This window comes from Rhyacophila brunnea, unplaced genomic scaffold, assembly GCF_057557595.1.
Source record: "Rhyacophila brunnea isolate RB1 unplaced genomic scaffold, BYU_Rbru_1.0 scaffold_8, whole genome shotgun sequence".
Lineage (NCBI taxonomy): Eukaryota > Metazoa > Arthropoda > Insecta > Trichoptera > Rhyacophilidae > Rhyacophila > Rhyacophila brunnea.
Window position 1 is genome coordinate 41,034,809 of NW_028233350.1, and position 25,613 is coordinate 41,060,421.

General features: G+C 33.2%; 1 protein-coding gene across 1 annotated transcript in view; it reads right to left on the reverse strand.

The window, feature by feature from the left end:
• Positions 1-25,613, reverse strand: part of LOC147064240 (proton channel OtopLc-like) — a 252,185-nt gene that overhangs the window by 57,855 nt on the left and 168,717 nt on the right. Inside the window, exons 4-5 of the mRNA XM_085958679.1 lie at positions 18,906-19,023; positions 16,814-16,922 (exon numbers count right to left, since the gene is read on the reverse strand). Of these exons, the coding sequence (XP_085814805.1) occupies positions 16,814-16,922; positions 18,906-19,023 (227 nt within the window). The remainder of the gene's footprint in view (positions 1-16,813; positions 16,923-18,905; positions 19,024-25,613) is intronic.

The window sequence follows — 25,613 nt, forward strand, 5'->3', positions numbered from 1 at the left end:
TGGTTGTGCACCTTGGGAGAATAAACAACTGATGGTCTCTATTTCCCAGGGACACACAGGTCAACACTGCTCAGAATGGCAGAGTTCTCATTTATACCTTACAAAATAAATAATATCAGCTGAGAACGATCCACTGCTAGATGAAGGTTTACCTTAGCTCATTTCACTCTTCTCGGTCCCTAGTTTTTAGCTGCAATGTACATCTACCAAACTTTATGAGTTCGTATATCCAGGGGGTTTAAAGGCGTCCTTGTCTTTTAGTGCCCCTTGGTACTACTGTATGATAGCATTTTCCCAGCAGTTGTCCATTCGCTGAGCAAAATTTCCAACCCATGGCTATTAATCTCACTAGTAACCTCTATTACATCGCGTACCATTGTCTGATATATTGTCTATTTGTTTTTTTGTTGTCTTTCTGCGCTACAACTAACACGCACATTTACATGTCACGTTACGCTACTCGTAATTTTTGGATATATCATCCTATAAGAGTACATGTTTCCCACGCATACGTGAGCACTGATAGCACGCATTAGTTGAACACTTTACGCTTAAGACACAGTGGAGTGGAACTTTTGAAGATACTATTAAGTACGTAAGCCAGCCGCTTATTTTTTTATATCATCTAGGTCAGGCATGTCCAATTTCGAGAAGACAGTGATCTACCACACTCTCACATTATCATTCTTTAATTTAAATAAACGTATTATACTCGATTGAGGATATTGAGGTATTACAAATAAAACAACAACACTTTGTAGCCCATTCGTCGTGAAAATGATAGTTTAGATAGTAGAACTCTTCGTCAAACCATTATATTACTATAAAAGAGCATACTGCGCAACGGTAAGACTAAACTAGGCCATATTTTAAAGCATGGGGATTCGCATCTTTTCTTTCATTCACTCATGTGGTAGGCCGTGCGCAATACAATATGAATCAAGTTATACGACGAGGTCGCGGAGGCTTCTTCATAATTAATTTGTAAATGTAATGGTCATATTTAAAATCTCAATGAAATCATATTATGTATATCATTACTTAATATGCACGCTTTTTGCTATTAACACTAATTTCTTAAAACTTGCAGAATTAAACCTAACCTTGGTAATGTTTTTTTAATCAAAATCATTAGTGTTTATACCTTCGATATAAAAATTCAATCCAGCGATCTTCAGCAATTGTTAGATTGAAAAATAAATAAAATAAAAACCGAGAGATGAATAACATTTAAGTTTCACTGCTCCGGCATCCAGATGAACCGCGCGGCAGGATGGAATTCCACTTTGAACGCGCAGGTGAGAGGAAACGGTGAAAATTGGAAAAGAGAACTTGCCTTTAAAAGCCCCCCATTAACACCACAATTCTCCCTATTTTCCTCCAGCCAAGTCCACAATAGCCGGGTATTTACGGTTGTTTATATTCTGACTATTGTCAGAGGTATTGACTTGTGATCTTTACAGTGGCAAGATGAATAGATTTCCACTGCAAAGGTCTAAAATAGCCATTATAAATACTGTAACATTTCGATTTCTGGTTACCAGAATTTTGTGTCAATTGTTGGAGTAGTAAATTATAATAAACTATTTCGTAAGGGTGGGTTACCGAAAAATCTATTCAATTTGTTGCTAGAATGGTTAAATATTTCCCCTAGCCTTCAAACCGTGTCCGGAAAATTCAATTTATTTATTTTACATATTGTGGACATTACAAATTATAAGTTTAAGATGTTCACAACATGAGATGAAACAGTATTATAAAGAAGAAAGAAAAAGAAAAGTCATAAAAGGGATAAAAATGAAAATATAAAAAGAGAACATAATATTATAAATATACAAACGCAGTGAAAATACAATTATACATCTAGATTATAGAAGTACACCGAGTTTGCTAAGGAGATCCTATTTTAAGAATTTATAAAATAGCGTCCACCTAAACTCACCCTCACGCAAGTGGAATATATCAACACCCGAAACAATTTGGTTAAACATAGTTATCGCCCTTCCATTTGGCATTACCAGTGGCAGGTTGGTTATGCACCTTGAGAAAATAAACAACTGATGCTCCCTATTTCTAAGATAGTTATCATAGACGCACAGGTCAACACTACCCAGTAGGCAGTAGGTACTTTTACGTATGCAGTTCGCCATATCATACTTCAGCGTGAAATATTTTATCGGAAATATGACCGTATATTAAAGACCGTCCAACCTCTTTGGGTCGTATAGTACTGACAAAATTCATGTCTAAATAAAACACGGTTCTTGTCAGTTTACACTTTACAGAAAGCCAGCAACAAACAAATTTTGAAAATAGCCGATATACTGGATTATTTGTTAGGTTAGGTTTTCATTCTCGAATTCATGAATTTTGCCAAAATCTGCTATGGAAATTGAATTATTGTTCATATTGAATCTGATAAAATTGGAGACCGTATAGTATACGGTCATCCCTTTCTGATAAGAAAGCTCACGGCGAACTGTGCCACGGTGAAATGTTTTACGTACAATTTACATGTAGCCCCTTCAAACAACAAAGCGTGACTTATATTTTCACATATTTATATATATTGCACGGAGACTTAATGAAAAATATTCATACAGGTAGCCGACAGTGATAAAACTGAGATCAAACGACATCTGTTGATTATCTCTAAAACCTTCTTATGGAAAAACCGCGCGAAATTACAAATTTACAATAATTAGCCAGAAGGGTAATTTTTGAATGTAGCAGTAGTTATATACAATAATATGAAAACCTGCTTGAAAACGCGAAATAGCTTCAAAAGTAAGTATATCGCTTCGAATAGTGTCCAATAATGCAACGGAGATATTGGGTGGACATTTTATAGCCGCGTATGAGCTTGCATTATATTATATTTTGCATTGACCTATTATATGATTTCCACAAAGGCCTAAAACGAAAAATATTTATTTTGCGTGTTACGATATTTGAAATTCCGCGAAAAAAATAACCAACAGACGAGGCCACAAAATAACATCAAATTTAATACTCATTCCCAAACAAAGAAAAAGTAATTCGCAAGTCTGACAAAGTTGACGTCCATTTTACACAACCCTTTTAACTTTGAGCGAAATTCAAAATCACAAATTGGACGAAAGCTGTTGCTCTTTTCACAAAGTGCTTCAGAATGGAAAATAAAAAAAAAAAAATCTCGAGTGATTAGAGAGAGGCGGGAAGACAAAGAGAGAGAGAGAGAGAGACGTGATATATGAGTGTACTCGTGTGAAGTGTTTGTTGTGTGGAGATGCACTTGTATATTTTCTACATCGCAACATGATCGCAACCAACCAAACAAATAATTATTATTATAAATTTCTCGTAAGTACGTGATATGTCAGCTTCGGCCGGGGCAATAAATTGCGAGTTACGATTGTAGTGACTTATTGATTATCTTCGAATGCAATGCGGAATCCTGATCGCAGTAAATGAAGATTTTTGATTGAATATTTCGTTCAAATTAATTATTAATAAATACATTACCATTTTACCACAATCATCATTTTTTTTCATCAAAGAATAAACAACAATTACCGCTGCGTTCTAAATTCGCAGCTTTCAGTCCCAGGCCCGAATAATATAGTCGGCTAAAGGCCAGATGCAGAGACGAAGCTGTTAAATTAACCTAACTAAGAATAATCTAGTCCCTTAGTCATACTGATGTACTTAATTAGTAATTTTAGAATACTTTATTCACAGATAAAAATGAGTTTATATTTTGTGACGTCACATGTTAAACACCTCCCCCTTCTATCCTGTTCATCTTAAATTATCACGTTTTATCAGACTCTTTCCTCTTAGGGCATGACGTCATAATTATGTGAACTAGCCATAAACTGTACTGTCTAAATAATCTAGTGGGTACTGATGCCAATCAACGTAATAAATGCCCCATTAGGAAGATAACTATTATCTCGTAAGTTAGTATTGTTGTAACTTTTGAATAAATAAAACAATCGAGGAATGCTAGAACGGGATGCACAGTGAAACAAAGAATTTCATGAATCGTGGCATACTGGAAAAAAGTACCGTTACTTGACTCTGCGTGGCTGGAAGGATAGAGGGTAGGTTGTCGGGAAGTAGGCCTTGAAATCGCCTAACCTAATTCGTTACCTTTTTTTTCGCGCCAAAGTTTTGTTAATTCAAGCAATATGTCTTATATCTCGTGTAAAAAGAAGAATATCCTTAATATTTAATTAACAAATCCTCTGACATACACCCTTCCAAGCCACTATCAGTACCTATACCGTACACGATTGACACAAACTCTAGAATTGAACGGCGTTCTCAAAGATATCTACTTATGAGTAGCAGGTATCCTTTGTATGGAATATGGATTCAATTTAGGTGTGGATTGATTTTAATGATATTAATTATTTTTAAAACACTTTAATTGTATACTATATTACGTAAGTATGGCATTTTTATTTGTATCAGAAACTATATGTAATATAATAATATTTCTTAATTCCATTACTCGACACACATTAAACTCTCCCTTAACGGACAATATAATCTTAAAAACAAATGAAATACAAATGTAAATACAAATGAAAAACTGATATTAATAACAGATGCTCTAGAGACAAATTAACTAAAGCAGTCAAAATTTAATTGGCGGTCAAAAAGACGTCTGTCAAAAGCGATTTGTCAGGAAAGTGTCACAAACTTTGAAGAATAGCATTAATTTTGATAACCCTCGGTGAAGATTTCTTTGTCGTGCCATGATTCATTTTTCTCCCTTTTGTGTCTTTATTCGTCGGGTATAATTAATCCCGGAATTAATTCCGAAAAGCGTCACTAATGCTAATCCTGGCGAAGATAACAAGCAAAGTTTAACTAGCGCCCTATGCATAAATAATGGTATGTATTAGAGCTTTAGAAAAATTATGCAAGACCAAACTATGAATATTATTATTAATGCAAACTGCCTTTTCCCTTCTAAGTTTTACCAATATGTATGGGATCCTGATCCTAACCACTGAGGATTTTGTACATTAGAATCGTCGGTTGTATCATCACACATGGAATTTGTCGAAAATAGTAGCTTGAAATAGTAGTATGAAATTGGAAGTTTTTATTATACACTAAAGTAGAATTAACAAAAATAACTCTATAAGATGACACCATATTTAATTATTTATCAACTACTTAAAAATGTAATACGATTTAAAAACTTTATGCAATTAGAAAATAACAAAGGGGCGAAAGACAAATTGCAAAATTTTATGAATGTGTGACGTCTAGTCCAGTGGTCAAGTTGTGAACCTTATCTAATCCTTAGGGAGTTTCTAAGCCTTGTCGGCAGAGTGCGGCTATTAATTGGCCTTCCATGTTCAAAGTTAAATGCTGTGTACGCCAGGGATTACGGTAACAATGCAATTTTCCAATTGTCATTCGGTATTTCATCAAATTTATATTATTTAATTCATACTACATTATAATTGCAATTAATAATCTTTACAATAATGATTTCCAACATTTCACATGTTACGGCGCACTTCTGAAATTATAAAATTTACTGTTAGAAATTATTAATTATTTTGTGAAATTCAGAGTTTCGACTTCACCATAGGGTATCATAGCAATATTTTGTATAAAATTTAATGGCGATAACACAATTGTTTTAATATGGCAACACTCGATATGGACTGGAACGCATCGGAGCACAGCAAATTTCCAAGAATATATCGCTCCGTCTCGTGAAAAAATGAAATATTGCATTCAGATTCGTGATAAGTTAAGAAAGCTGTTGGACCCATCGGCCCTTCTGGTCTGGTCGCCACAAAGGCCAATTTTATTGGGTTAAAAAATGCGAACGTGAAGATCTCTTCACATAGTTTTGATGGCCGTATTATTATTCCCGTATTATGTTCCCGTGATACACCCGATTAAGACCGTGTGTGGTGCGGGGCGGGTGTGGTGGGGCTATTAACTTCAATGTTAATATTGTTTTAATTTTGTTTTTTTGTACAATATTTATTTATTAATTACAATCATTTGTTTTTGTTAATTTACTATGGTCCTCTCTTCCATCGGTACTTTTATTAGAAAGTCTCTATGAACTCAATCAAATCACACTTAAATACTTGGGTATCTTACTCATGAGACATTGCCAGGCGTAAATAACTGCTGATGTTTCATATCCAAACGTAGGATTCGCTCAATAAAAACCGAGTATGGTATGAGACGGTTTGATTTGAAGGAGTCTTATGTTTGTGTTGACAATTGAACGATAAAAATCGATACAAAGTGTTATAATACAAATAATTTATAATAATGTAACCGCATTTTTGTATGCTCCAAAGTCCAAACTAATATAACGGTGTAATACCGATACGTCTGTGGTTTTTAACCGGTTTTGAGATCCCTAGCGCAGAATGTCGAGATCATAATATTGTGTAGTCTGCAGCAAGCAGGGCTCAGGACCAGAGCCCGGTAGCTCAATGTTAATTAATTATATTTCCTGCGCTAATCGAGTTTTTTTGTTTTCGTCCTTTCGGGGGTTGTAAACATCGTCAATCATGCGTCCCCAAAGGAAGGGTTTGCCGCCGATAAGAGTTGCCAACAAAAAATAAATTTTATGAGCCTTAACAATAATACGCATAGATGATATCTCCAGTATAATTAAACTTTCGCAACATAACTAACTACCCCTAATTAACTACTGGTTGTTTTCGTATTTTAACCATAAGTAGCACAAAACCAAGACTTTGACAGTAGTTTTGTTTTATGACTTGATAAGAGACTCGACCGTGTTTAGGAAAAAGGGCGTAACCCACACATAACAAATTTTACAGGAGATGCAGAAAACGTTTTTTGAATGATTTTGGTTCAATATTAATAAATTAATAAAAAAAGGCAGAGACTGGGTGTATGATGATTGATGATGTGGTGTAATATCTTTTCTATCTATTAATAATTAAAGAAGTTATTACAGAAAAATCATTTAAATTGAGGATAAATGCTTTTTTCCTTCAATTAAAACTTAATTAAAGCTCAATTAAAACCTGAATTTAGATAATAAATCGACATTTGCGGCTTACTTCCTTTTTACAAAACGTGTATTTAGTTGTATGCATTGTTAATATCCAATAAAAGCACTTTTAGAAAAATCGAGGGTTACGCCCTTTTTCCTAAGCACACTCGATATGCTAGTGCATGTTTTGTTAGGGTATGCACAGCTATGAGAGTTGCACAAAAATCTGTTTTGAAAGACACAGAATCCAAAAATAATTATTGTGCATATAAATGCATATTCGAGACGTTAGAGCATATTTGAGACATAAGTGCATATTTCATAAATAAATGCATATCCTAGAGCTTTTGAATTTATAATTTTAGTTTTTTTTTTTTATATTTTATCGAAATATAACTAAATTAGGAAGGTAGATAGCTTAGATGCACTTGCATTGTTAATGTCATCTCCGAGCTGTGGATTTATTTATCAGAAAAAGTAAAGTAAACTCGGACACTTTTATTTAAAGTTTTTGTAGACGTTGAGAGGTCGTTTTCCGCATATAAACAAAATACTGACAGATACATACGCGGAAAATTTTTATGTCAGAGCATAATATTGAAAAAAATATTGTAAAAATAGAAAATAGTATTTAGGAATAGGTAAGTGTGTCGTTTTTGTTTTTTTAAGTTATGTTTGGTTTACATTGCATTTATTATTCTATTATTTGTACTTGTGAAAAAACTATTTTTAAAATTGTAATTGATTAACTTTATATTCATTGTTTGTGTTTTTTTGTTCTCTATACGATAGTATTATGTTGAAAAACTATTAACTAGTTATTCGATTTTTTTGTCAGTAATATTGGGTAAAGTGGGTATTTACATTTTTTTCCCACAAAAAATGTAAATTTTTAACTGCATATTTCTTCGGTTTTAGTGCATATTCTATTGATTTTAAGCGGATACGTGCATGCATATAATCATGTTTTTTGTTGCATATAAATCCGCTCCCTAGTAATTAGTCATTAGACATTAGACAAAAGTTATGTAGAAAGTACTCTGAATATTTTCAAATATTAACAGTATCTAATGTGCGTTGCGTTTACGTGAAAAACTTTATTGCATATTAAGATACAGAATGTGTAAATATTGCAAATAACTAACACGTGTTTAAAGGTGGCTACACACGTAAGTGTATGCACGATCAATCTTTTGATTATATGAGTACCACGGAGCACATCATGAAGTCATGCAGTATATTGTATGCCTTCCCCGGAGGAGTCTCATCCATACACCAGGCCAAACCGGAAGCTGTTGCGTGGATTGATGCCTTGCCAGTCCTAGTGTGACTCATTAATACGGCTAGTTCTTTTATTTTATTTTTGTGATTTTATGTTTCCATATTATAGTTCGATAACAAAAATACAGATATAATATATATTATACGTATGTATATAATTATCAGCACACCAATAAATTAGTCTTTGTTATTTTTTTCAATAAAGTTGACCAATCGTTACATACATACTTAATATGTTTCTGAAGTTTTTCAAAAATTGTGTTCATCCTATAATAAAGAATTTAACGTTCTTAAACTTTATGTATATTCCATATTGAATAAAAAAATCATTATTCATAAGTAAAATAACGTTACGTTTAAGTTCTTCAATTTAAATTAATTTATTTTTAGCATATTGTGGACATTACGAATTATAAGTTTAAGACGTTCACAACATGACATGAAACATTATAACATCATGAAAAAGTAATAATAGCGATAAAAATGAAAATATAAAAAGAGAACACAATATAAACATACAAAAGCAGTGACAATACAATTATACATCTATAAAAGTTCAAAGAAGTATATCAATTTTGCTAAGGAGACCCTATTTTAAGAATTTATAAAATATCGTCCACCTAAACCACCCTCACGCAAGTGGAATATATCAACACCCGAAGCAATTTGGTTGAACATAGTTATCGCCCTCCTAATTGGCATTACCAGTGGCATGTTAGTTCTTCACCTTGGGAGAATAAACAACTAATGCTCTCTATTTCTAAGATAGTTATCAGGGACACACAGTTCAACACTGTCCGTTTACCTTATCATCATTTACCTTAAATGATCATATAGCAGATTGCCTCCTGACTGACAGAATTTGATTTACCTCTGGTAAAACGTGGATATGAGAAATAATTAGCTTAGAACCAAAGTACTCGCCTGGAAAGAGTTCGAACCCGCTCGATCGATTTTTTATTAAATTCCATATCAATGACCCCATATAACGTTCCAAAGACGCTTTCGAACATTCATAATTTTCATGGTGTTTATTTTTTTTTCATTAACTACCCCCACAATTGATTTTTATGCCCCAGGATTCTATTTAAAATATTATTATGGTAAACTTAAAAGACGTGGGTTAGCCACAAGCAAGTCTGTTATAAAAAATTCCAATGTAATCGTTGATGAAAATTGAAAAACAACCTTTTCTGGAAGGCGGTATTTTTTTGGAATAAAAAATGAAGCCTCATTCGCATTGAGGGATAAGCCTGCTAAAAAAGGACGGAAGCTTTCATCGGCTCAGTCATCCTTCGTTGACGAAGGATAATAATACAAGGAAACCCAGAAAAATAAAAAAGGGTCCTGTGCTGCGCTCATTATTAATACTACACAAAGGCGATTGGCCACTTACTATTTAAGAATAACCAACTAAATCACTGAACCAACTGGTTTAGTAAGTTTAGAACAGAAAATATTATTTTTTTTAGCGTACTGCTTTTCATAAAAACAAATACTCAACGCCACCCTGGATATCTCACGTCTGGCAAATTGTACGTATCAGTTGGTCGTATCTAGGGATCCCGAGCTATTTTCGATACCTATGAATCCCGGGATTGATAAACATAATCCCGGGATTTCGGGATTGATTTTTTTATCAATTTTTATGGAAAATATAACAGAAAAAATACTTTTAATACAAAATAACTACATTAGAAATAAACTGAGTTTGAATGAAGTTTGATGTGTAGGTTTCCGATTCATTTTATTTTTTCACATAGATTATTAAAAATGAGAAAGATTGGTAAAAAAACAATGCTTCGCACTTTTAACAAAGTAATTCCACCATGATATCATACGTTTTACGGCAGTTTCATATTTGGCTGACTAATTAGATTTATGAAGCGGAAAGGCCATAAGTACGCCATGATTATTTGCTTTACTATTTTAAATCTCGCTGATCTATTCATTATGTCTTTACTATCAGAAATAGCAATCCCATATTAAATTCACATTATTATTTATATTACAATATTATTTACTCCATTAAACTTGTGTATTTCCAAGATTTAATGTATACAATATTAACAATAAATGTCTTAAATAGTATAAATTATACTAGATTTATTTTTGACCGATTTTATCAATGTTATTTGTAAATATAAAAATTTTATATTAACAATGGAAAAAAATCCCAATCCCGGGACCAGTCCCGGGATTGTCAAATTGTAATCTCGAAATCCCGGGATCAGAATTTTGGCTCAGGATTGGATTCCCTAGACTCGTATCGTATTTTTTTTGACCATGTCCGATCCTAATACGATCATATGGGCCTCCATAAAGTGAAGGTTTGTATTAACAGAATTTATTTTTACGAGAAATGGATGTTAGCCACTTGCTCAACCTATTAGGTCCATACTATGACTCATGCACAAATTGAAAAACAATATGTGAACTTGCCAGTCCCAAGATTCGAACATGGGACCCACGACACTATAGGCCGACGCTTAAGCCGCGCGGCCATCGTGGGGTCGTATATATTAATTAAATAAAATTATGAATGATTCGAAAGTTGGTGAGTATTTAGGTGATCATCTCAACGCTATACGGCCATCCGTTTCCGGTACTACAGCTTAAGGTGAAGTGTGCTTAGTATAACTGCATACCTACAATTATTATGTATATTGTTTGTAAATAACGTGTCCGGAAAAGTGTACGTTTGTATGTTGTATCGGAAACCGATGACCGTATAGTATTGAGATCAAATTATCGTCGAAATAAAACTTCGGAAATAATATCGGAATACAATGGAAAGACGAAACATAATAATATAAGTATAGTTAAGTAAATTAAAAATGCAATCATATTGTAGTTATATATTTATATAAATTTCTGAATGATTCCTACGTTGGTTAGCTTTATCAAGTCACACCTACGTACTCGATGGACACAGGCCACAAATTTGACTTTGAGACTATGATAGGGGTCCGAATAACGGATAATTCTCATGATTGATTGATCGAAATCCACAGTCCAAATCCACCCTGAAAATATTAATAGGGATGATGGGCTACGGTCAAAAACGTCATGGCTTCCGGCACTGTTAGCGAAATACAATATTCGACCTGGCATCTTTGAACACGGCATACTATTACACTATTTTACTCTTGCAACGTTTGCTCTTAGCTAATCGGATCCCTTTTGGGTTTTGACATACTTAGAGCTGCGTTCGCATTCATACACCTACAGTACGCTTCATCAATAAAACCTCTTATGGAAAGTGTCCATGCGACGACAGAAGCGACCAGTCCTACATTGTCAAATCTTTAGCAAGGAGCGGCACAACCTGAACTTTCTATTACATATGGCAGATGCGGACATTTGAGAACTTCCGGGGACCATGGCAAACGAGGCACTTTTTTCACTGTCACTTTTTAGTCACATGGAAGAGATGCACTTTTTAATTTCTGTATTGATGTAATAAAAATAATAAATGGTGACATGTAATGATGATTCATGCCTTTCAGATCCAGTGACTGCAGTCATATAAGATAGGATAAGTATATGCTCAGAATATCAGTTCTATGCGACATTTATTTTACCACGGGAAAACTTGGCTACAAATCGCAGTCCACAGTTTCCAATGTATACGACAAAATATTCATCAGAAACACCACCGCCTTGCGCTACAAAGAATTTTCCAGCGTTTTTGCAAGGCGGTTTCATGTGCCCTGGCCGAATTCAAATTGGCAATACCCGATGCGGGTAGAAGAATAGTTTTCAATAAGGCATATTCTCTCATCCGGCACAATTTTCATTCGACTAGCATCACGTAGAGTAGTTTGCGTGCCAAAATCCTTAAAGAAACCTCGATAGTAAATGCGAGGTATCCATAAAGGCATCTAAAAAAAAATACAATCTCTTGAGAATGGCCTCTGTCAAGATCCCGAAACATCGAGGAAAGAAGGAGGAAGAACACGCGGTGAAAACCCAAAAAACTATTACGATAAAAAAACAACTGTGAAAGTCTCAAAAATTATTATATTAAGTTCAGTATATCGAATACAAAACCACAATATGTGATTTACTTGTATTGATGGAGTCTAAGTATTTTCATCAACAATAAAGTCAGTTGGATAGCGCTGTGGAAAGTATTCATCGTGCAGTCGCAAGTAAATTGAAATCCTCCAAGCATGATTTAAAAAAAAAACGTTTATTTAAAACAACAAAAAATATCAACAGAATTACCAAAAAAAAATCACGAAAATGTCGACAACAATAGATTTCATTCATCACATTTCCAGGTGAATTTATTTTTTTATCAGACCTTTTTTTATTCAGGTAAAATAGCGTGAAAAATATAACGTAGAACGGTACATAGTAGATTTGCTTTTCATAACTTTGTTTCAAATTCCCAGTACAATTTACGTCCAGGAGCTTTGCGGTTGGTTATCTAGTAACCAACGAATGTTGAGCTAGTTTCTGTGGTTAGAGAGCTTTCTGAAATATTTGACCATATTTACTCAACCAATATAATCTGTCACTTATGGCAAAACCGTCGTATAATTACAATGCTAAACAAAAGATTCTACATAATACTATTGAAGTTAATGACCCCATCACAATATATCACAACTTATCTAAATCGGCCGCATCACTGGATACTAATTTTGATGTGTAGCATATTATAACTGAAGCTTATGAACTGGGAATACCCTGCACTCAAATGTGTTTTGATTGAATTTACATGACTTTAAGTTAAGAGTATCCATGGGACTCATGGGAGAGATGAGCATGTAGAAACAAAAAATTGTAATAAGTAGGTAACAAAAGCTAATACGAAACTGCAGAACAATTTACTGCTACTATAATTCTCTACTAATACTTATATCATGTCACAAAATGTGACAGTTGTATTCAATAAGGCGATATGTCTTGAAGCAAGACCGTCTAAATATTCTACCCGCGATTTTAGTGCAAGTTATTGATTAACTTATTCGCAGTAAATGAATATTTTCGATTGCATATTTCGTTCATAATATCTATTAAGATTATCCAACCCTTCATATGAATTTCACAGTCATGTCATTTGTTAGCTGTTAAATATTTCGCGCGTATTTTTTGACATATCATCAGTTGAAAGTCGACCATTTTACACAATGGATCGTAATTTAATTGCCACATCAAGATCGTGCGATTTGATAACGTTGAATTTCTTTTTGTAGGGTTATACAAAGACGTCAGTGATAACTAGCATGATTGTAATTCACAGTTTCGTACCACGGCCTAAATATAGTGGGGTGATTGTAGAAGACATCACTCTCGTTTGGAGGGTTATTGGAATGAATGGTACTGCAGGAAAACTTAAAATTGCATTGAAATAAAATTTACAATCTACACGGCAAGGAACATTATTGCACCATTCCTCGTACTTGCAATATACACCAATATGTACACGTACGAAAGTATTTTGAATTATATGTACATATTATAGATGTCTAGTTCTGTATCCCAGTCGACAAAGAAAGTGATCCTTAGACGAAATAAGAAAAATGCAATTCCGACGTAAAATACAACAGTAAAACTATATCGCTTTCCAGTATAGTAAAAAGTAGAGTTTGCTGAGTAAGCAATCATTTTGCAGACATTTTTATTAAATGTCTACTTCTATTTAATAGTGAGTTCCTACCTGAAAGAATGTTTTCCATAAACAAGTGGGGGTTTACTACCATGAAAATTTTAACTTTATTTTATTTTCAAAAACTACGAAATTAAAATACTAAATTCAATCAACAAGGTTTAATTATAATATGCATTAATATAAAGCATGCGTCGATCGCATAGGAAGCCCCATATGAATTCGTAAAAAATTAAAAAGCATGTACCTACATTCATTTAAAATAACATTTAATAGGATTTCATTGAGATTTTAAAGGGGAAGCATTAACCGTTCTTATTTTTGTAAACCCTTAACTAAATTACGTGAACGTCGTTCTTAAATTAACTATGAGAAAGCACATATGACCTCACCGTATTATATCACTTACAACCTGCCGCAGGGGTGATAGAAAGAGAAAGTGTGAATCTCAGCGCTTTAAATTGAAGCGTAGTTTTCTCTGACAGCCATGCAGAAAGCTATTTGCACGGTAGAATAATAGTTATATAGCAATCTCTATGGTGTAACAAAAATATATATATAAAAATATTATTTCACTTAACGGCCCACGTGCTCGTCGTAGGTCGAAATTGAGTTTTTATTGTATTTTCAAACCATGATACTGGACACTCCTTAAACGTTGTAGATAATCTATTTATATAATTTTGAAGCCTTATTATCCTTTATAGTTATTTTAAACATTTGATGACTGCATAAAGTATTTTTATTACATAAAATAGTATTCTTTTAAACCTCTCGCTCTAATGTTTCAGAATATAGTCATATTTCGGTACATAACTGTGCAGTGGTGTTAAGATTTTTTACATTTATTAATTTTTAAATGCATTTATAAAACCATTAGTATAATTTATTACGAGATAATTTTTGTAAAATATTTACGATAATAAATTATATTGATAATCTCTGTGATCCCAAATTTGACAAGAATTAGGCATTTTATTATTCAAAAAATCGACAAGATTAACACATTTGAAGATGATTCTAAAGATATTTATTATAAGCTATGTCTTTGACCATTCAAGTGTGATAAACATCTTATGAATAATGATTGCTTTATAACAATTATTGACCTAAGAATAAGGTAGTGTTTTTTTGAAATACGCCATTTCTTTTGTCATTCCCCAGTGGTTAAGCTACAACATACGGCCGTAGCCATTAATTGACAAACTATAATTAAAGTAGGGAGTAAAATTATGTTAACGCGCGTGTTTACACGTGAGCCTACGTCGATATAGCTTTTGGCGACCACATTAATTCAATTTCGCCCATCAGTGGCGAGCTTAGGGACGTGGAGGCCCGACCCATCGACTGATTTTAAACCCCCTACCTCCCCCACGATACAAAAATAAAAACCATAAATCAAATCTTTCGTCTAAAATATTATTATTAAGGACGAGTGTGATGACATATAATGTTTTTTTGTACACGAACGTATCTGTTCGAGTTGTTATAAAATGGGATCATTTGTACTACTTTTTTATTTATACTAAATTTATGAAGTTTAAGATTTTAGTTTAATTATTTATTAACTGTGTGACAGGTTTGAACTGTTTCGAGACCCCCTTTATGTCTTCTGGCGATCCGATTCCATCATTTGCGTTAAGGAAACCCGTCGCTATCGCCCTTAACGCGAACGCTGCAGGGTGTCGCATGATATGACCAAAGTATACCATCTTTTAGATGATCAATAAAGATGTACGAAATTCTACAATAGTGTTCACTTTTTACATTCCTCTAAAAGTCGGAAAGTAAAAAGAAGTGTGTTGGAATCTCACTTGGTCCATGATTGTTTCTATGATTTTTCTAATAATATGTATGTTTTTGAAGCTTTTTAAAAGTGTGTAAGTATTAAAAAAAGTTAATTACCATGTTCGATCTGGGGCAGTGTATATGGGCCCCCATAATTAGGGATTGCAATACCGGTATTTCAAAACCGGTATTCCAGTATTTATCAATACCGAAATACCGATTTTAAAAATCCAAAATACCGGAATTTTCGGTATTAAGAAAGCACACTCGTTCACGTTTTTGAAAATGAACTTAAGTTATGTGCTGCTAAAATGCAAATATATTGAGTGAATCCAACAGAGGTGAAAAAATATTAAAACAAATTTCATCAAATATATTTATATTAGTACCTAATTGTCGCGATGAATTATCATAATATTATTTCGAAATAGAAAACATCCGGAACAAAAATATTCAATTATTCTATAATTAGACGACTGTACAAGCGTTGAATTTAAGAAGCTTTTCTTGCAGCCGGACTTATTTTCACTTGATGAATTTTGATGAAATTATGAATATAATATTCAAATTATTTGTAAAAAATCACTAGTTCTAGAATTATGATCAATACATATTTTAAATGTCAATATAATAAATGTATGTATGTAAGTTTTTGCTATAAAATAATATTTTAAAAGATTTTCATCGCTATATTTATTGAATACCGGTATTCAATAAAAAATACCGAAAAACCGGTATTCACATTTTCATTCCGTATTGCAATCCCTATCCATAATATTATGGTAAAGGTGGATATTTTTCTTTGTACGAAAAATTGACTTTAGCCACTTTCTCAGGATATTAGGTCGATGCTGTGAATCCAAACACATAATGAAAAACAATACTTATATAAATTTTGACAGACTTGGGATTTGAGTCTCTCAGGTTACCATGCCCATACGTTACCATTGGGACATCGCGGGCTAGCGTAAGGTTATGTAACTATTATATTAAATAAAATAACACTTTAAATCATCACAAAAATAAACCGATTTTATAATATAACCGGCATAAAATAAAAACATCCGGTTTTCCGCTATAACAAAACCGGTATTAAAATTCTACACCGAACAAAAGATACTTACTTGCTTGCTTGTTGGCGTCAGAGAGTGCTTTGGAGCGGTCCCTGAGGAGGGCGGCGTACATGTAGAGGAGGAACACCATGCTGCCGATGTACAGGTACAAGTAGTAGCCCTGCGAATAAACAATCATATTAGCTGTAGCTCTCGTAATTCGATTGCCTGCCTTCCGCAAGAAGATGGAAAAGACCGGCACAGAATGTGCGCTTCCTGCTCCTGAGATTATTAGCACAAACTCGATAAGAAAATCATTTAGGATACGTACGCTTCTTTGAATTGAATTATCAAACCAATACGAGAGTTTGTTTCGCGTTTTACGTATTTACTGTTATTTCTTGGTAGAAAAACATACTTATTTAAAGAGATAACGCAATGTTTATCTATTAATATATTTTTCCCTAGCATTGTTGGCGTTTTTTACAATCATGACGGGCTGTTCCAAGTAACATTGCAGCTTGTATTTGTGGGCAATATTACATGTAATTTGGAAGTGCATTACTTTCAAAACGAATAAAATGCGTTTAGTAAGAGCTTTTGTTTTCCCAATATTTATTTAAAAACAAAATATGGTGGACGTAATAAATCAGAATTCAGGATATAAGATTAAAATTAAAAAGCACTGGTCTTATCCAATAAAATAAAATTTCAAAAAACAAAATACACAGCACATCACTAAAAATGTCTATGTCTCGCAACCCTCGATAATGGTGTTTTGATAAGCCTGATATGAGCGAACAGTTCACATCACTGTGACCACATAGAATGGGCGCATTTTCATTGAAACTCTTTAGGACGTCATGATCGGAAACCATTCCTCGTGGGAGCAGGAAAAAATGTCTCAAAAGTAGAAGTGACCTACGATCTTTTAGAGAGTGAAAAGCGAGTATGGATTGAAAAAAGGCACCAGGAAAATAATTTTTGAAATTTAGAAGTTTGTATTATGTTTCTGAAACTTGGAAAATAAAAGTAGAGGCTAGACGATTTTGAAATGTGTGCGCTGGAGGTAGATGCTAATACTCGTATGGATGGCCAAGAGTACCAACGACTCAAAAAATCAGCAAAATCCAGATTCGACGAAGACTCCTCGGTTTGCCTTCACCGGACTCTTCAGTTTTTGAAAATATATATCACAGAGAAGTTAACAACTGAAGAAAATCGTGAGGTCGGTTCGAAGATCGGAGGGGCGAGGAAAACCTTCTTCTCGATAGACAGAGGAAATCTCAAGAGTGCAACAGGTTTCACATTGACAAAGGCTCTGCGTTCCGCTGAATGTCGCGGAGGACTAAGCCATGGCTGTCATACGACTAAATAATCTGAAGAAGAATTTACGTCGTCCGCTTTTTGAATGCCTCTCAAAAACTGAGTAATTTTCACTCTTCAGATCGCTGCTTCTTTAGTATTAGTATATGACTGTGTCGAAATTAGGCATCCATCCAGCATGATTTAGCATACAACCATTACTTCTTAACTATAATTTATATCGCAACACATTATTGTTTGAAATCGCAAAACAACACTTATGGTAAAACAAGCCATTTATGTAGATCAATTAAATTTCAAAAGAGGGCTGATTTAGCAAAAGTGATATTAATATTTATTTACGAGCATTTGTATTAAAAACATCATGTCACATCTGTTACATCACTTATCGTCATTTCATAGTAAAATAGAATCTGCTTGTTTTACTACGATTAACATATTATTTCTATTATTTATTGTAATTTTATTCACAATCGTAGTTTATAGTGAATTTCATTTTTAATAATATCAATATTTATGGGGGAATAAACTGGGTATTATCTCAATCACACGCATCTTATCTAATCATTATCATTTCAACCTCACTACCCTCATCCTTGTTCTTACCCCATATTTATGTGGCATTATGAAACGCAAAAATAAATATAATTTATCACGTGTTTTCCACCTTAAAATTAAATATTCCGCAACCTTTTACGCCCACTTTTTTTTAACAAATCCTTCAAAATAGTCAAATAGCTTCCGGCATGGAGTCATCATTTTTCATCTATTACAAATACGGTTAAAATAAAAAATGCTAAATAAATTGAGTGCATAGAGATACCAGTAATTGATTTACCTCGTAGAAGGAGGGCGGAATGTATGTGGAGATGACTTCAGCCATGGGAAAAGCGATTCCCATAACGACGAGTAGCTTCCCATAGAGTGCCGACAGCGTGTCAGCCAGCGCGTCTCCGCTGCAAAAAAAAAATGGAAAGAAAATACGTCAGTCATTTTTTAAGTGTCGAAATTTATGGCTCTACAAATGAAAAGTGGCATTATATTACATTTTTGTATCAGAAAATTTTCATAACGTTTACTGACAATATAATATTAAAATTCTAAGTATTTAATTTTCAACGTAAAAATCAGAATTACAATATTATTCATAAGATGTGTAAGAAAAAATAAATAAGAAAAAAAATGTTTATTTATCGACTACAAAGTCATAAAATATAATGTTTGTAAGCCGAAATAAAAAAAAATATTAATTTAATCAATAGGTGCATAGAAACATAGCACAAATTTAACCCAACAGCATAAATGCTCAATATAAATCGGATACCTATCTAGATTAAAATGTCTGTTGAAGTTAATAACGCCTGAAATGGTTATTAATTCTTGGTCTGAAATGTCAGTGCTACTTATATTTGATTGTATAATAATATTATATTGATGGGTTTTAATATAAATTACGATACATTGAATAAAATGCAAATATCCAGCCTTCGCAAATACAACATTTATAAATAAGTATTATGAGGGTTGTTTTTTACAGATTAGTACTAAAGATTTAATTCTCACCAAAATTGACATTTGTGTTCAGTATTGTTTGGAAAATCATCATAGAAATATACACAAATAATTGTTAAAAATTATTACAACATGAATCTATTCAAGCTCCTCGAGAAATTTATGGTCAAAATAAGCGATCTTTCTATTCGTAACTTAATTGAAAATTTCAAATCAAGCGGTAATGTTTGTGATGTTAAAAATTCAACACATTAAAAATGTAAACGTATTGCTGAAAATATCGATCTTGTGATTCAAAGTGTGAATGAAAATCTAAAACAATCAATTACACATCGTTCTCAAGAATTTTGACTTTCTTATGACACTATATTTAATATTTTTCATAAAGATATTTGGGTACTGTTCGGTTAAAGCGGATACAGCGGAAAACGCATTTTGAAAATAGCCGATAAACTGGATTATTTGTTAGTTTGGGTTAGTTTAGGTTAGGTTAGGTTGGGTTAGGTTAGGTTGGGTTAGGTTAGGTTAGGTTAGGTTAGGTTTTGTTAGGTTAGGATAATACGAAAGATGTATAAAATACAGTTAACACAAGAACTTAAACAGAATGACCATTTGGTGTTTCGAAATTTTGCTGATTGGGATTTAGAAAAACTTGAAACAGATCCATTATTTCATGAAAAAAACATCTTCAGCCATGAATGATAGCTTTAATAATTTATGAAGCTATTTATTACTTAATAAAATAATTTATTATTAATAAGAATTAAAATGATAAGTATTATTCTCAATTTAAATGATCAATAAAAATAAAACAGTATTTTTTTGCGATGTATAACTTGAAAAACGCTGATCTTTAAACGGGAGGCATATGTGCATATTAGATATGTTGAAAGCTATGAAATATTCATATCGCTAACAGGTGTGCTTTTTATACAGGTAACATAAAATTATATCAGCCAGTCAGTTAAATTTAGTACGCCGTTTGCTTTTGAAAGAACATTACATCGATACATTAAAATGAATGGGACATTTATAAACGTAATATTAATATTACGGTGATAGGATATACGTCGATTATATTTTTTTCGTAGATATATGTACTTTTTAACTATCTAACTATATACAAGTTATATGGTGAAATTTTTTTGTTTTATCCATCATCATCATTTGTGGTGCAACCATCATTTTCAAGTTGTCTTTCCTAAGTCGGTCTTTCCTCCACAATTATCCTCAAATCCAGAATTCAGATCGCTCGTGCATTCAGGGCCACGCCATCCAACCGCCGTAATTTGGGCACCCAATATCCCTCCGTTGCCATTAACTGTTAATTACAAGTCCATTCGTTGAACATAACCAGACCATATTAGTCAGGATAGTTAGGATTATGTTTGGTTGACCAAATTCTATGTTTACTTTGCGATTGTATCGTACGCACCACTGTTCATCTAGTTTATTATTGGCTCCAAATATCTTTTTCGGAATCTTTCGTTTAAAATCAGAAGATCTTTTTTAGACTTGTTTCTCATGATTCAATATTCTGATACATATGTAAAAACTGCCTTCAGCAGTGTTTTGTATATCTGAATTATTATATTCCGAGATAACACTTTGGATATCAGATGTCCACGGATTCCAAATCAAATAAAATCAAATTTTATTTAGTTTAAATATAGTGAACATTATAAATTATTAATTTAAGACGTTCACAATATGACATTTAAAAAAAAAGAGGAATATTTATAAAACAGTGTATTTATATAAAAAAGAAATATATCAGTATTAAGTTAATAAACAGTAGAAAGTGTAAATACATAAATTATAAATTAAATACAAGTAGGTAGGTACACCGAATGAGATAAGTAGACCATAGTTTAAGAATTTATAAAACTATGCCCACTAACTCATCCTCTCGCATGTGAAATATGCCAATATCCGAAATGATTTGGTTGAATAGGGTTATTGCCCTCCAATTGGCATCAGGAATGGTAGGTTAGTTCACAACAACACAAAGTAAAACGATATGTTATAAAATTGTCTCTTTTATACCTAGAACTTATCCAATCGCAAATAATTATATGTAATAAGTCTATAATGCATTTAAATCGATGTTAGCTTACTTGATACAATATATATTAGCAATTCAAACAAACATTTATCACTAAAAGGGACCTGACATACATTGTAATTTGGTATCATTAATCTTAAGTATGTTCTCATGGATTTTATCTCAATTTGTACATACGATTTATGTATATGACCTTTCATAATACGAGTATAATAAAGATAGAACCTAAATAACATAAACATGTGTGTAGATAGATATCTTGTCAGAAATGTTGTTCACCTATGACATGACTTATACTACGAAATAAGAACGATAAAACAGATTACGTCATATTGATGCAGATATGGAACAAATGTATGTGGCTGGGTAAAACTTAATACTGACAGTTAATTATTAAAAAATAACCATTTGAAATATTTTGTGAAAATACGAAGAAATTAGAATGTAAAAGCTACCAAAAAATATTGCATATTTATTTTAAGAAATTTATTAAAAAATATAAGTACTTATTGTATTTTTGGGACTACGAGAGACTCGTGACCACTAAGCTACACGTGTCATATCTAATTGCAACAAAGATAGGTACTAATGGTTTTAATAATAGTCTCTGCGCATCTATTCCATACACAAGGCTGCTATCGGTGACTATTGGCAACTATGGAGGGTAGTTTAGCATATTTATGTATTATAATTATTGTTATAATAAGCCGTTTAAACTGTCAAAACTGTCTATCTCGCTCTAAAAGTTAACACATCCAAGAAAAGTGCTGTTAAAACATAGCACTTGTTGACAGTTCAGACGGTTAACATATTGTAACAATTAACCGCCTCGACGCCCTTGTGCATAGAATATATGTGCTGAAGTGCTTTCTAACCTGCATTACATATTGGCAATCGGCTTTTGTATTTAAATTGTTAGTAGGTAAGACACGTATAGCTTAGTTGTCAGGTACATGGGTGCAGGTTCGAATCCAGCTGGTATCGTATTTTTCCAAAAAGATTTTTTCTAGTTATATATTTCTCAGAAGTGTTTTCAAAATATTTAAGTATACCTGATATATAGTATTTTAGTCAAATCATTAAAAAATGTTTATTTTACTTTGGCCGCCCGGGTATTTCGCACCCCTAACACCCTCGATTGGTGTGTCCCTGTAGCAGTGAATGGACCCTGGCTTAATATAATATGGAATTGGGATTCTTAGTAGTTTTCTAAAAATAAAACAAGGCGTATTATTCTTTATCAAACACAATAATATTATTCTATCTTATTTATATACCGGCTTTAAATTCCGGTGATATATTGATTTTCCGTTAGAGGGCTCGTGAAAGATTTGCATTTCATGCACTACCCCTGCCCCACTTGGCCTCTCGCCACCCTCGCATATTTCACCTGTTGGAGGAAACGAAGATTAATATCCTGCCTGAACTGCCGAACGACGATGAAGGAGGAAATCCGTTCAGATAGCCTCCTTTGGTCTCGCTTCATTACAGAACCTTCGTACATCAACCTTTTAATATTTTCTTGGGTGAACAATAACAGAAATATCGCAGCTTTTGTAGTATTGTTTTGAAAAATATGAATAAACATTGAGAAATTAATATTGTTATCTTTTAAAATTAAACTAGTTAGTATCGGTTACTACTAGGAATTATAATACCGGTATAACACCGGTATTTTTGGTATTAAAAAGCAGATGAATTCAAAAAAAAATTAGGAATATTTTTATGCAAGAAGATCTAAAAAAACTTTTTAAACGAAATTTGGCAAGAGTTATAAAGGCTCTTTCACAATATCCGGCTCACAACGGATTTTTTTTTCATGTTAAGCTGACGCTAAGTGTCGAGTTTAAAAGTGTTTTTAACGAATACCGGTATTCAATATGAAATACCAAAATACTGGTATTTGTATTTTCGTTCGGTGTTGCGATCCTTAGTAAGTTGGTATTAACTGATTCAATTTACGGCTCTCGTCGTGTAGCGCGTAAGGTTCTGACCTTCTATCCGGGAGCTACGGGTTCAATTCTCGGTGAGGTCACAACACAATGTACTATTGTGATTTTTCTCATACCCTTGGGCCTAGGTGTTTGCGATTGATTCACTTCTTTTACTGAACACACTACCATTTCACTACATTACAGTGATTGGGCCTCTTGGCCTGTTATAGTGTTTATAAAGAATATATTATTTTGAATTCACAAACAATGTAATTTTATAACGATCTTCTTCTTCTGTCATGCCCGTGGGAGACATGCTCCTAAACTTTTCCAAATTATAATATATTATAAAGCATAGAAAATACAGAACGCAAAATGTTGTCTCCAATACTACCCCCAAAGAAACGTTTTACCAAATATATTTTACTATATTATTATAATTATTGTCACTGACTCAACTAGTCCACTGTGTGCTTCGGCACGGTAGTTGCAGGGCAGGACAGTTTCGTAAAATGACATTAATATGGACGAAGCATCTAGAAAATAAAATAACACTCACTTTATGTCGGGTCTGCCGGATGGCGAAATTCATATTTTAATATCGGTATCCTACGCTCAAATAAACAGTCTGCTTGCAAGCGGTCTGGCGACACCGCTGGGTCTGCCCATACAAAATTTCTGACTGTCAGGTTTCGACTCCACCGTTATTATTGTGTTACAAAATGCCAATGTGCCTAGTTAAAAATTGTAAAAAAATCTACTAAACACTCCAAGAAAGATGGGATATCACTTTGCATGTATTAGTATTATTTATTATTTATAAAATGCCATTTTAAGATATTGATGAATGTTTATTCAATGCAATTGAATGACAGGAACCATTGGACAGTCAGTCGCCTGTGATTCGCTGAGCTCACTTGCGTCTAATCTCCGAGAAGTCGTAAGTAACCGAGAATCTGTTTCTAACGCAATGAGTCATGACACTAATACGCCATTACAATAAAGGTTATATTACTATAAATTCTCGAAGCTTGTATCGCATAATGGAAACGGATACATCAATGGTCACGTGACATCTACCTATACATCTGTGAATGACTTTCATGCACAATTTCTCGTGCTCGCCGGGTATGAAGTGAGTCGTCCATTTAATATGTCATTGGTTTCGTATGACTGATTAATATGCGTATTGCTTGTGCCGAGGCCAACAGCGGACTGGACGGAGTAGGTGACGCTACACATGTTAGTAAACACTAATTAACGTATAATGCACAATATGTTGATGGGTATCTCATGTACCAGAATAAGGCAGCACCACTGCTCTGGGGGTATCACATACCTAGTATCTATTTTAAAATAATGACGTTCGCAATAATACTGTTTTATAGTATATTGTATTGAAAATAGACGGCGGTATATTATTGATATCAAATACACGTCTAAATAAAACCAGCGGAATACAAGGGAAAGACAGAAGAAAATATGTAGGTAAGTAAATTGGAAATGCAATCGTAGATAATAATAATATATTTATATAGAATTATGAATGATTCAAAAGTATGTTAACAAATAGGTGCTCGTGAAATACTCCGTAAGAAACGTGTCATTTTCTGATTTCAATGCTATACGGCGATTTGTTTTCGCTACGATAGGTCACAGTGAACAGTAATATAATACGTTAAATTTGTATGTAACCATGGATTGTTGATTTATATTTATAGCTTCAGAAAAGACAGGGCATCATTATGACATACTTTCTACGAAGTATACAGATCGTTTAAACTCAGCTCTAAAAATATAACAAATTCTTAATTTTTAACCTATATACAAGCATGTAAACCCTTAAATGAATATGGAGCTTTTTAGTGCTTTGGGGCGGATGTAATTTATCATTTATAGTGTGAGTACAATAACGCCAGGTTATTGCAGGGCGACTTTCAATTTAACCTTTGTGAAGGGCTTGCCAACGCCTCAGTAGATGATGATATTAATCTATATCACATATATCACCTAATACATGGGGTAGATAAATACA